Raw genomic sequence first — 13,549 nt, 5'->3', positions numbered from 1 at the left:
GATGAGAGCAGATTTTTTTATCTGTTAATCTACTCTGCCGTAGTAATTATAGTGCATTTACTAACTTATCGAAAACAGAATTTACTCCTTGTGGAAATCGAAAAATCAGGTGTTAAATATAATTAAACATTTGAGTATTCGCGGTTCTCGAACCTGTGGCCTTCTGAGGGCGAACCGCTCATTCGGAAGTGAAAGTAAGATTGAGGGTGACTGATTGAAAATCCCACCTTTCTTGTGTGGGAGCTGACGGTCTTCCTATGACGCACGCGCTCAGGGCTTGCGTTACCCTCGGCAAGAATCTCTGATCAGTTCTCATCCGAATGGCGATGCGTCTGCATAGTGAAACTCTCGGTTACAGTTAACTTACCTGGTGCAGCATCAATGGCGTGAACATCATGGTAGGCTTCTTGGACACCTGTTTCGATTTTCCTGAGTCTTGTTCCTGGTACTTTATAAGAGATTAGTTCGACAGCAGAACAATTTCAGTTCTGGAAATGCAGCCGTCGAGTTGTCGGTCAAAGACGCGATGTCCGGAGGGCAATGACGACACCGCCTTATTTTAAGTTGTGTTACCGGAAAGACCACCGACTTTAAAGGCGACCGCCAGTCTGAGTAGTAGTCTGAAATGCGAGAAGGGTCTATGTGACCTTGTGTGTTTTTAGTATTTTGAAACTTTACAATCCAAACGAAATGTATTATGGACCAAAAATTCTGATCACACATATTAAAAAAAAAATAATATTTCGCACATTAATATAAAATTTAACATGGTTTAAATCATACGCTTAACAAAACTGTACACTGAATTGTAATGTTTATAACCACTCAATTTTGGTTTTTGTGTTGTTTCGTTTTGTCTCGAAATGATAAAATATAACGCGTATCTAAAATGCAGCGAAACAAATAACCGAATGCATCCCTCCGTGAAACGAACTGCACTTCCTTTAAATTATGTTTATAATTTATTCAAACATTTAATTCTATTTAAATTAAGTTACATTTTAATATTCCTTTCTCTTATAAAATATTTCGGTTTGAAGAATTGTTGACTGTAGCTAGGTGGATAGATAAAAATAAACAACATTCTCTTGCTAATAATAATCATCTGTGCGATGCAAAATCACACATAACTTTGATGTAGCGTCGTGTTTACTCATTCCCGGAACTTGGTATTAATTATTAAATTTTTTCTTTGAAATAATAAGATATATAGTTTAATTTAAGATGGATTTGTAGATCAGTTATGATTAATTCGGTAACTTGGCATCCAAAAGTCACTTCGGTTGTCATATGTAGGCCCATCGACAAAGTTTGGCCCCAAAACAAACGCAAATTTTAAATTAGTTACAAACAATACCAGTATTTTGTGACGTACTCCAATCTGATTGAAACGTGTGCCAATTAAACACTGTTGTTTCAGAGAATTTTCGTTCGGGTAACATAAATTCATATTTGACAGATTGAAAGTTTATTTCATTTGACGATCATAACCTCTGTTTATTGCTATTTCATTATGAAGTAACTTTCTAGTGCATTTCCTGTAGAATTTTGTAACCTGTTGTGTTGGGTACAGACTGTTTTCTGCGGGGAGAGGGAAAATGAGTACACTAAATCCATGCAAGTACCAAATGCTTTCCCTTTTAATATAGGACTCTCTAATTTATTCGTGTTTACTTATTAGCATGTATAAATCCACGTATTTTGTGAACGTACCCAGACCCGTTCTGAATGGATTACGAGTCTGATTCGTGATAATATTTTCGGATTAAAATATGTGATACAAATTACATTTGTTTTCTTTAGCATAAACGTAGAACAAGAGTACAAAAAGTACACTCCAGATCAGTTTCCGCCATCATAATATTCCGTTATTTGCTTAGTGTCTGAGTAAAACTACTACTACTACAGGCCGAGATTGTAAACAAGGATCTTTCGAGTAATAAGAATAAGAAGTAGTGAGCTCTCGACCGCGAAGTTCGATTAATCAAAATAATTCCCTCACAGATTGAAGAAGATTATTAATACGTAAAATATTATTGCATTTGGAGTTGTTGTACAGTTCGAGCTATATTTTGAAGTTCTAGGAGAAATGTTAGACTCTATAATATAAGATTCATTCATTTAATAAAAAGAATATTCAGCTTTCGTCAAGTTCTTGTGCCTAAGAATAAGTAATAATAACAAAGCGACCTATCGAAATCTTTAGTTACATTCAGGTTCTGATATCGATAACTGTTGAAATAGTGCAGCCACACACGTCCAGTTAAATATCTCTGTCTTTGGTAACTGAAATCACACTGAAAATGCTATTATACAACTTTTACATTTTAAAAACAACGGATTTTGTGATTTTGAGAATCTTCGAATGTTTACGTGACGTATTTTTGTGATGTATTATTTGAAGCTTTTATTGGACTCAAATTCTTTTGGTTCTATCAGAAGTGTAAGTTGTCTTAATGAAGAAAACACCAACGTTTCGAGAACCATCTGAAGTACCCTGAGGACGAGGACGAATAAGATTCTCCAAACATTGGTGTTTTATCTATTAAACCATCTTAGCCCATGAAGAATTAATTTTTGTGGTATTTGATAAAAAGTATAAAATTGAATTACTTTTAATAAGTTACTATGCCTAGTGTGTGGGGAACATGCTTTTTTAAAGTAATCCCATACGAAGGAACAAGCAATAGTCGTTCAAAAATTCTTACCAAGTTCTCAAATTGGTAGAATTTTTGTCAAGCCAGAACCAAATGTTTCTAATCTTAAACGAAGCATATATATATATATATATATACAATATATTAGCAGTTTAAAATCGGCTAGCTTTTCTGTTAGTTGGTTTCTCACCACTAGTTCTTGTCTTGAGCGCTGATATAATTTCTTGCAGTAACGCGATGGCACAGTTTGTAACACATATACAGCCCACGTTGGCTGACATGCATCAGCATCACCAACATCACCACGACAGAGGGAGCCATCACCCTCCAACGCCTCCAACACCACCCAGCAGCTCCTTCAAGCCACGTCCTCCACATCACATCGACCTTCACAAACATGTCGGAGAGGTAAGTTCTTTCATGTCTCTGGAGTCAGTTTGCTTGTTTGTCTCATGCTACATCAAATCTTTGTTTGTCATTTCAAGCACCTGTAAACCTATCACGAAAATGCCTTACAACAATTTTGATTATTTCATCTTTAATCAAAATAAGTAATCAATGTTCTGATGCTTGTAAACGTCAAGCAGACACATAAATGTTTATTTTATTTTATTTAGTGTTCTGTGTGACGACAGGTCCATATGAACAGGATCCTTCCATCCTTTTCTCGGACTGGGACCTGTTCATATACGTTCTTGGCAGATGATCCAGAAGTGGTTTGCCATTGCCTTCTTCTGTGTGTGAATGGAGTAATTGTTGGGATGCCACGGAGGAAAACTCCTTGTTGCCTAGACCACGGCCTTGCCCAACACAAGTTATCAATTCGGGCACCGCCGGGAATCGAACCCGAGACCCCAGGATTACAAGGCCAGCGTTCTAACCGCTAGACCACCGTGGCTATACATAAATGTTTACGTCAATGGAAACACTGTTTATGCTTATTCTGGAGACAGTTAGTGACCTTCTTGTGAATGTCTGTCCGTCCGTTCATCCCGTTTTTGAAGCACTGCCTTATTTTTGTACGTAGATTTCCCAGACTGTAGTTTTATGAACTTAAAACTTTCGGGGACAAGCCACGAGTCTTGAACTTTTCTAACATTTGCAGTAGATATCTTCATATCAAATGTGGACTTGCCAACTAAGCAATCAAAAAGTTAAATACGAGACGTCGTCTTCCTCAAAGCTCAAGACCATCTCTGCTTATAAAAAGCTTATCTGAAAGTAGAGAACTTCGCTTTAAAGTCTACATGACTGGGGATGTGCTTAAGTTAGCGGGATCGTCGTCTTACGTCCTTAAACTTGCAGTTGCTAAGAAATCCTAAGACTTGAGCTCAAGAAGTCTGAATCGCTTTGGCTGAAGACCTCTGCGTGTTATTAGCGTATCAACGCGCGTTGGTTGCAATGAGAAGACACTTGATGCTTCTGGACCTGAATGCGTGCAGCTGATCTCGAGATTCGGTACGCGCAGTCTTTGAGGGGTTTTAGGAATCTTGTTTCGACAAGACGGTATGTGATGAGCGCGAGGTAGGGCCCGTTATTGACAGGAATCCTTAGCGAGCACGTGGTTCAGGAAATGCAGTAATGTTGGAAGAGTTTGAGGGCCACGTGGATAGCTCATAAAAGAAGCTTTATCGACTGACGGTGATGACAATGTTTTAGCGACCACGTGGTTCGGACGGTGTTGAGGAATTGGTTAGGATGGAGGCTGTGGGAATTATTTGGATGCACGGGGGTCAGAGAAGAAGTGACTTTTCCCTCTCTGTCTCTTTCCAGCACGAAAGTCGGAAGAAGAGGGGAAGTTGAGGAGTAGATGGAAGACGATGGGAGGAAAGAATGAAAAAGGGAGGGGGGTCTGTTGAGAAAGTTGGCGAAATGGGAGAAGTAACAAAATATATTTTTACTTCCATTTGGTTAGGAATGGACGTTCAGTTGTTATTTAGTAAAGGAATTGGTTGCGAGGATGGTTAGGGGAAGAAAAGATGTTGGTTGTCGTTGTGGGATATTTTGCTTTCCGTAGTTGCTTCCCTGACTGCGCAGGAATTGTGGGTACGGATGGTGGCTGTTATGTCGCTGTCGATGCTCAGTTGTTGCCGCTGATTTCTGATTTTCCAGCCTGGTTTCTGTAATGCGTTCCCAATTCCTGTTACAGTTCGTTTGTCCAATGTAAACTTTACAACAGGAGCGGGAGATTTTGCAATTGAACAATTTTGAACCTGGAAGTTTTATGTCTTTGGTGGATTTGAGTCTGGTGGCCATTTTGTCGAGGGCTTCGGTTGACGTATTTCTTCAGTGGCCTGGATATGAGATTGGTTGTCTCTTGCATGCGTGATAATTATACTGCGTGGTCATATTATTATTCTGTATTGCTTTTGTGTGGCCACGGTGGTCTAGCGGTTAGAACGCTGGCCTTGTAATCCTGGGGTCTCGGGTTCGATTCCCGGCGGTGCCCGAATTTATAACTTGTGTTGGGCAAGGCCGTGGTCTAGGCAACACGGAGTTTTCCTCCGGGGGCTTCCCCGGTTTCTCCATTCACACACAGAAGAAGGCAATGGCAAACCACTTCTGGATCATCTGCCAAGAACGTATATGAACAGGTCCCAGTCCGAGAAAAGGATGGAAGGATCCTGTTCATATGGACCTGTCGTCAGACAGAACACTAAATAAATAATAAATAAATTGCTTTTGAAGGCGGATCTGGCCTTTGTTGCTATGTTGATGCCTTACCGGAAGCAGCCATTGATTGGGTTACACAAAGAAATTAACGTGTATTTCGGAGACCTGGTTAGACTTCGTTAAAGTCGCAATGACAGATCTCCTCTAAGCTAGTGGGTGGACTTCCTGCAGAGACGTGCCCCAGTGAAATGTTTGGGCGTCTGTTGACGAAGATTTCCAGGAAGGGAAATTGGCCTATCCTTTTCTAAAACACATTTTTTTTGTATCAGTATCCTGCAACAGCATTTGCACTAGAACTCATTATGACTCTGGTAGTTTGTACCTTCACAGATTTCTGTGATTTGCGTACAAACTACCGTGGATTTTTCGCAAACTTATTCTGTGTGAGTAACATTACGCCACTGAATATAATGTCTGTAGTTATGTATGACTTCTTTGAAAAGTAACAAACGTTTTATTAAAATAACTTCTATTGGGAATATGGAAAATAACGTTGTATTTATACCCTTTATACTCTGATATATGCGAATCATAATTGTTACCATTTTTCTGCGTAATGTTAAATACAAAATTGTGAGCTCCGTATAATGTTTTCAAGTCATTACTCCTGCTATATGCGACTGAACGAGATCTGTATCTTGTGGGATCTACACACTGCTCCAACAGATGGATCTTATATTTTAATATAATAAAGTGCTTCTATGAACTTTCGAAAACACGGTTGCTTTAGAATGAAGGAACAAATCAAATGCGTCGTGAAACAAACGTTCGGTGCCCGGAGTTTCGTCACAGGCGGGGTGAGATGGTTGCCATGACAACGCTCCCGAGATGAGATCGATGAGAGGCATGGGAGAGGTGTACAGTCCACGCAAAAATCATCGACGCGAATGAAGTTCTGTCCGTACCAGGTATAAGGCGATTGTCAACGTCTTAGAGGAACGTGTGGTCTCCGAGATTAGTCGAGGCCCACAAGACCAGAGTAGACTTCTTACCCACATGAGAACCTAAAGAACCTCACACGATTGGTTCGTTTCTGCTACGAATTAAAGCTGAAATCTGATGTTATCTTCAATAAAAATGAGATTAGTAGACACATTAATGTAGTTTTCCCCTTAGGTCTAATGTACGACCGTACAAAATTTATTTACGAAACTGAGACCACTTGTGGCGATTTAAATAAAGAGCATTTTCTTCGTTTAAGACAAATTTTATTCCTTTCAGCCCTTATTCTATAAATTATATATATAACAACATAAATCAAAATATACAATTTACATTAGAACTTGAACAAAATAACTCAATAAACTATTTAGATTTAACAATAATAAGAAAAACAAACAATTTCGAATTCAAAATTTACAGAAAACCTACAAATACAAGCACAATAATTCATGCCTCATCCTGCCACCCCATCGAACACAAAAAAATGGCTATCAATTACTTACTAAACAGAAAAAATCTATATCCAATATCTATAAAAAAACAAACAAATAGAATTAATAATCATTCAACAAATTCTTAAAGAAAACGGATATAATAACTACAAACTAAATAAAAAACCTAATAATACAACAAAACCCAACGAAAACAAAAACATACAAAATAAATGGGCCACATTTACATACATAGGTAAGGAAACCAAATTCATAACAAAACTATTTAAAGAAAACAAAATAAAAATCGCTTTCAAAACAAAAAACACAATAAAAAACATCCTCAAACAAAAACCAATAATGAACATAAACAACCAATACCACTTACCAGGTATATATAAATTGAAATGTAAAGATTGCCCTCTAATATACATAGGTCAAACAGGTCGCACTTTCACACAAAGATACAAAGAACACATAGCAGCCATAAAACACAATAAAGATAGTTCTGCATACTCAAAACACATTCTCAATACAGGACATGCTTACAACACAATTGATGAAACAATGGACATATTGAAAATAGTAAAAAAACAAAAGACACAGGGACACAATAGAAAAATATCACATATATCAAATTAATTCTCGAGGGCTAAAGGGGCCATCGCATAAAGCTGACCACTCATCTCCATCTATTTTTTTAATTTATTAGTGTTCTGTTTGAAAATTATACCAGTAACTCAAATTTATTTATATTTATTATTTATTTAGTGTTCTGTGTGACGACAGGTCCATATGAACAGGATCCTTCCATCCTTTTCTCGGACTGGGACCTGTTCATATACGTTCTTGGCAGATGATCCAGAAGTGGTTTGCCATTGCCTTCTTCTGTGTGTGAATGGAGTAATTGTTGGGATGCCACGGAGGAAAACTCCGTGTTGCCTAGACCACGGCCTTGCCCAACACAAGTTATAAATTCGGGCACCGCCGGGAATCGAAACGAATTGGAAACTATGTGGAAGGAAGTGGTCGTGGCCTAACTATATATTTGAAATTTTGGACTGACCAGTGTAATTTATAATGCGTAACCTGGAGTAATTTGAGTGGTATGAGAGAACGTTCTTAGAAACAAGCAATAACAATTTTATTTTAACGTGTATTACAATTGTGGCTGCTCGCCCAATGTTGCAGTACGGACAAACATCGTTCTTATGTCTCTCGCTGTAACAGATATCGCTTCTGGATGTTATTTATGATCGACCATGCTGAACGCATACTCAGCGTCGTCTGCTGGCGCCTTCATTTTAGGCGCCACCGCAGAATGTCAGGCGCCAACATGGCGCCGCTCCGCTTTATAGTGATGGCGTCTCTAGGATACTGCCGGATCCATTGTTTAGTCGTAGCCGAACATTACTGAGTAACTGCAGTTCTTCCTGACTTTGTATCCACTCATTTCTTATGCTCTCTGTGGAACACGTTGAAGCCTTCTCCTGATTCATAACAACTCTGTTCTTTGCACACAGCTAAGCCAATCACTGATTTATTTCTACTGAAAAAGTTTCTGGCTAGGAAAGTAGCACTGTGATCTACTTTTTCCTAAATGTGTAAGGTAGGCCTATAAAGTGTATGTCTCTTTATAATTTGTCGGTGTATCACTCATAGGCTGAGGAAGTCTAGTCTAATTGAGAGAATGGCTTTTTTTGGAATTGTAATTATGTAAATTTATTACGAAAATTTATAAAAAAAAACTTAAATGGTTTTGACACAGATATGTACTTAACAGTCATGTACGAGAAAGTATAAAAGAAACGTCGATTCTTAAAAGTTATTAATATTTAACACCATCACAAGACCCAGGAATGTGACTCAAACCCTTCGGATAACATTGGGGGACTCCAGTCATCGCTACGCCCTCTAAAGACGCCAAATTAACCGCAGATAAGTCTCCAGATAACGCTGAACACTCAAGTAGAAAACCGACGCTGAGGGTCGCAACGCCTTTTGTCGTGACGCCATCAATGGACGCCAGAAGTCATAAAACCTTGGTATATCGTTGAGCACAATGCTAGAAAATAGACGAAAAGCGTAACGACGCTTTGGAAGGACGAAATTTTACCGACTACCCAACCTAACCTAACCCAACCTATCCTAACCTAACCTAAGTGAACATTTGTAAGATAACACAACATGTCGAAACTTAATATAACGTATTGTAAGGTAACAAAAATCAACTGAGCCTTACGTAATATAACGTAAGCGTGACGAAGCGTGAATTAGTGACCACGTGTGCCCAAGCGTGACCAGGCGTGACCTGCATTGACCTCGTGAAAAGGGATCATCGTATGTGTCGGAACGTGACGAAGATTTACAAAGCGTGACCGAACGTGACCAAGCATGACAAAGCGTGTCTAGGCGTGACCTGGTATAAAGGCGTGACGAGAGATCACTGTAAGTTTTAAAATACGTCGAAGATTTGAAAAGGGTGTCTAAGAGTGACGAAGTCTGACAAGGCGTGACGAATTATGGCCATAAGTGTAAAAAGTCACAAAATTTTTCATAAAGTTACCTAACCTAACTTAACGCAACCTAACCTAACCTAACCTATTTCCCTTAGCTACAAATTTGGTTGAGAGATTTTCTAGTTTTCTAGAAGGCTGTGAAAATATGAAAACACAAGTACGTCACATCTTAAGTCACTGAACGTCGTAACTACTACTGTTTAGTTCTGAATTAAAATCTCGGCTAGAATACCGACTATCCTCATTGAGACTTTACGTGGTTTTCTTCAGTCCTCTCAGGCAAATTCTGGAATACTAACTTAAATTAAGCAACGACAGGTTCATCTAATTTACATTTTCAATTCACTTCTCATTAACCATCTTGCCATGTAGTCTTAAGACACTAAAATCATTGTAAAACACATTAGATACAACACTGGGGGCTAGTGTGAGCATTGATTTTAGTGTCTTTTATGACCGCATGTAACCACCACATTCCTTAAAAGTCTGACCGAAAATGTCAATTAACATACTGGGTAGTTAAGTGGACACCGGCGACGAGCTTCGTGAAATGGACTTTATTGACATCTACAGTTAGTTTTCCGTACTACTTGATGTTGGTCGTGGTGGTTGCTAGGATACTAGTGGGGAAGGTCTACGTTGGCGACCAGTAGCATTTAGCGAGAGTAGCGGCTAGCATTGTCTCTCACGGATCCTGGCGTTCGAAAGGAGGCAAGTGACTGCTTTATAAAACACACCTTGCTATTTTGACAATCTAACAGAACAGTTAAAAGGTTTTTCATCATCGTCGTTCTTTTGTTCTTATGAATAATCTTCCCAGTAGTCTTGTGTCACCCTATCGGATTACTCTTCAACTAATCTTTCGACAAACATTACAAGAACGCTAACCGATACTTGAAACATTTTATGGTTCCACATTAAAAGAATTTTATATTTACCAATGAGCATATGGATGTCTTCTTCACATTTTAGTACTGTTTTTATAATAGATACTAAGAAAACAAGATAATTGTTGAGATGTCGACAGGCCTGCTCCTACATGTATCAGAGTATTTTATGTGTGTATGAATGATCGATACTCGATTAAATAAACGTAAAATGACACGGATTAGGGAAGCCATTTTCTGTGCAGAGCAGTGATCGATCCTAAGAGACGTTGATTCTGACGTGAATAAAATGTCGCCCTGCGGGAGTTCAATTCGGACGTTAATCTCAGCACCCATTAGCAAAGCGACAGCTCTGGGAGCCCGGGACGCTTTAAAGAATTTGTCGCTTCCTACTACATAACCTCAAACCTCTCCGTCCCACTCGAAGTCAGACCTATCGCATCACTAGCGCTCACACGTCAGTTTGTTCAAACTGCAGAAACAAGTAGGATAATCTTTGAAGTTACCGTATTACGATACTTTACTTTATTTACATGCTTAGTTATTTGAATTTATCTTTGTGGCTGAGACAAGGACATGTTGAAGACATAAATAATATTTACAGTCTTAACTGGAGTACCTTAAGGTAGGAGGACCCCCCAATCCACACACCGAAATCGTGGACTGCGCATGGTTGATCCTCCCCTCCCTCCCGCGACCTGGGGGCAACATTTAAACACGATTTGAGGAGACCAGCGCAAGCAGCGATACATTTGGGGCGAAGAATGTGGCCTACATTGATCCGCTGCTGTGTGACCGTTAAAGTATTGCGTGCTGCAGTGTCATGAGGCTCAGAGGCTGGCGCCTGGCTGCCCGACAGCGTTCAGAAAGCAGAGTCATTACAGAAATCGTATCGACTACGATTTGTCGTTCCGGGCTAATTCTAAGAACAGGCTATAGAAATTGAAAGCTCGTTTTATTAAGGAAGCTTGAAAACATTCATTTCGAAGGAGCCTTTGCAATTCTAATATATGAGGCCCGTATTAATAGTTTCTTTGATTTTTAGACTTTTAAAATGTTTGCCTTAAGCATGACGTATAATCAAATTTTGGATAAGACACTTTTAATATGAGACTTTATACACCTTATTGGTCTTCATATTTACATTTTATCGAAATGAATTTTCCTGTTTGGAAGCTAATAAAAGGTACAAATGTCAAGTTACACAGAGTCACTCTCCTATTGAGAACGTTCACAGTAGAAAGATAAATAATTTATTTTTCGGTTGAGAAAGGTTAGAAATTAAAGAGTTAGGTTTTAATAACTTCCCCTTTTCCATTCACTTCCTCTGCATGTACCAACCTCAAACATATTTTTCAAAACCATCTCCTTCATATTATGTATTCTTGTTGAAGACTTGTCAAAAACTACCAAGTCCGATTTCCTTTTACCATCAGTGTTTATTCTGATTCTTATCATTTAAATATGTATATATTTCCGTCTGATACACAGAACTGACTCAGCAGCTTTGTTTTTGGAAGCACCCGCTTCGAATGTCCGCCTTTCAGATCGACAATCCTCCTCGCGTTTCTGACTCTCTCCATATAAATTACTACGTACTGTCATAAAACAGGCCTGTTACCAAAAGATGGCTGTCTTCTGGGTTGTTGCACGGTGTAGTCTGGCGATCGCCGTGATGATGGAGGCAGCAAGGACCTCTAAAACGTCAGTAAACCTCTACCAGAATACACGGCGCGACAACCCAGAAGACAGCCATCTTCAGACTCACCGCCATGAGATCCTTAAATTCTACAGGCCTGTCATGCCTGCCTCCCCATAAATTTTGACTAATATTGACCTCAAAATCCTTCTTTCTCTTTTCAGGGTCTCCATTAACCTCCTCTTAATCCTTCGCCGTGATGCCTTCAGCCACATTTCTTCACCGATTTTCCATCCTATCCTACAATAACTTTTTAGACAGCTTTCGCTGAAAATAAACTCCGAACGTACGAAACAAACTATAGAATCAAACTGCCGTTTCATATAGTGAATATTAACGCTGCGGTTAACTGCTTGGTTAGCGGTTAGCACTAATTATTAGTGTTCTATAATATCCTGGGTTCAAAACTCGGCTCTGAGATCAGCTTTGCTGTGGTTTTTGTGGTTATTATTCGGCGTCCCGATCAAGGGTTCTGATTGTGCATTAACGATCTTCACGATCACTTCCATCCACACAATTTTTCATATATTATTCACATATTATCGTGTCATCTGCCCTGCATAACTAGTGCAGTTGATAAAGGGTCACAGGCCTCATTGTACGAGCCAGCGGTATCGTATGTCCTCACTCTGCCGCGATAGTGCCGAGGTCAAGATTGAGTAGGAGCTAGACCTCCCCGCCCCCCCCCCCCAAGCGCCTACATGGCGCATAGTGGGACAGCTTTACTGCATCACATCGGCGAGCGATTTAACCAAAAAAAAGAGACACCTAATGGCTCTTGTCCGAAATGCAGCGTCGAAATTTTGCAGCAGTGGATGACAGCTGCATTGGCGTCAGAACCCCCCCCCCCTCCCCTTTGCGGTCCAAGTGCTGCGGTGTAGCGATGACGTCATTACGAAAGCTCATGTCTACACCAGACTGCTGGTCGAGGTCGGGGTTCAAGGTCGTTGCCTAACCTCTGGCCTCTGAATATCCTGACTGACTATATCTCTCGTGATATTCATAAACTTCCGTTCTTGATACGACGCTGCCTGTGTTATAGCTGGCCAATTGGCCATTGTGATATTACCTTTCGTGTATTTCGATGTTTATTCGTTTATTTAAGAGAAGTTTTGTTTATTTCATTTGTTAGAGAAATTTGATTTTTTGTACCTATCAGAAACAATTTGATTTGGAGTGTGCTAGATTTCGTAACTTCTTAATTCAACAGTTTTGTGAGATAGTCGCAAGGAATAAATTTATTTCGTAGTTGGGAGTTCGTGTATTTTTGCCATAGGGATCTGTTTCCTCTTATGCGAGAATCAGCACAAAATTAATTTGCTCAGAATCTTTAGTAATAACGCTGGAATAAATTTTTCCTTTAATAATAATTTTTTTTATTATTATTTAGTGTTCTGTGTGACGACAGGTCCATATGAACAGGATCCTTCCATCCTTTTCTCGGACTGGGACCTGTTCATATACGTTCTTGGCAGATGATCCAGAAGTGGTTTGCCATTGCCTTCTTCTGTGTGTGAATGGAGTAATTGTTGGGATGCCACGGAGAAACCTGGTTCGTTCTTCTGATTTTAAAGAAATTATTAACTGCAAATCTCTTCATGCTATAGAATCCAAAAACTATTCCATATGCAAATTTTTAAAATTTAAAATTTCATCTAAAAATATTTGGGTTGACAAGAAAATTTTGGATCTTCAAGACTCACCTCCCCACACCGCGGAACAGACGCAAATTTTGGAAACA

At 39.3% G+C, this 13,549-nt stretch overlaps 1 protein-coding gene across 3 annotated transcripts in view; it reads left to right on the top strand.

The window, feature by feature from the left end:
- Positions 1-305: 305 nt before the first annotated feature.
- LOC110835660 (uncharacterized) overlaps positions 306-13,549 on the top strand; it is a 146,498-nt gene continuing 133,254 nt past the window's right edge. For all 3 annotated transcript variants that reach the window (XM_087358598.1, XM_087358600.1, XM_087358599.1), the window contains exons 1-2: positions 306-398; positions 2,888-3,065. In XM_087358598.1, coding sequence (XP_087214724.1) covers positions 2,895-3,065 — 171 coding nt within the window. In that variant the 5' untranslated portion in view covers positions 306-398; positions 2,888-2,894. The remainder of the gene's footprint in view (positions 399-2,887; positions 3,066-13,549) is intronic.

This window comes from Zootermopsis nevadensis, unplaced genomic scaffold (genome assembly GCF_977971745.1).
Source record: "Zootermopsis nevadensis isolate Lab colony 2312 unplaced genomic scaffold, Znev_1.0 Znev_ptg000030l, whole genome shotgun sequence".
In the NCBI taxonomy this organism is placed as follows: domain Eukaryota; kingdom Metazoa; phylum Arthropoda; class Insecta; order Blattodea; family Termopsidae; genus Zootermopsis; species Zootermopsis nevadensis.
This window is presented reverse-complemented; position numbering and strand designations above follow the sequence as displayed.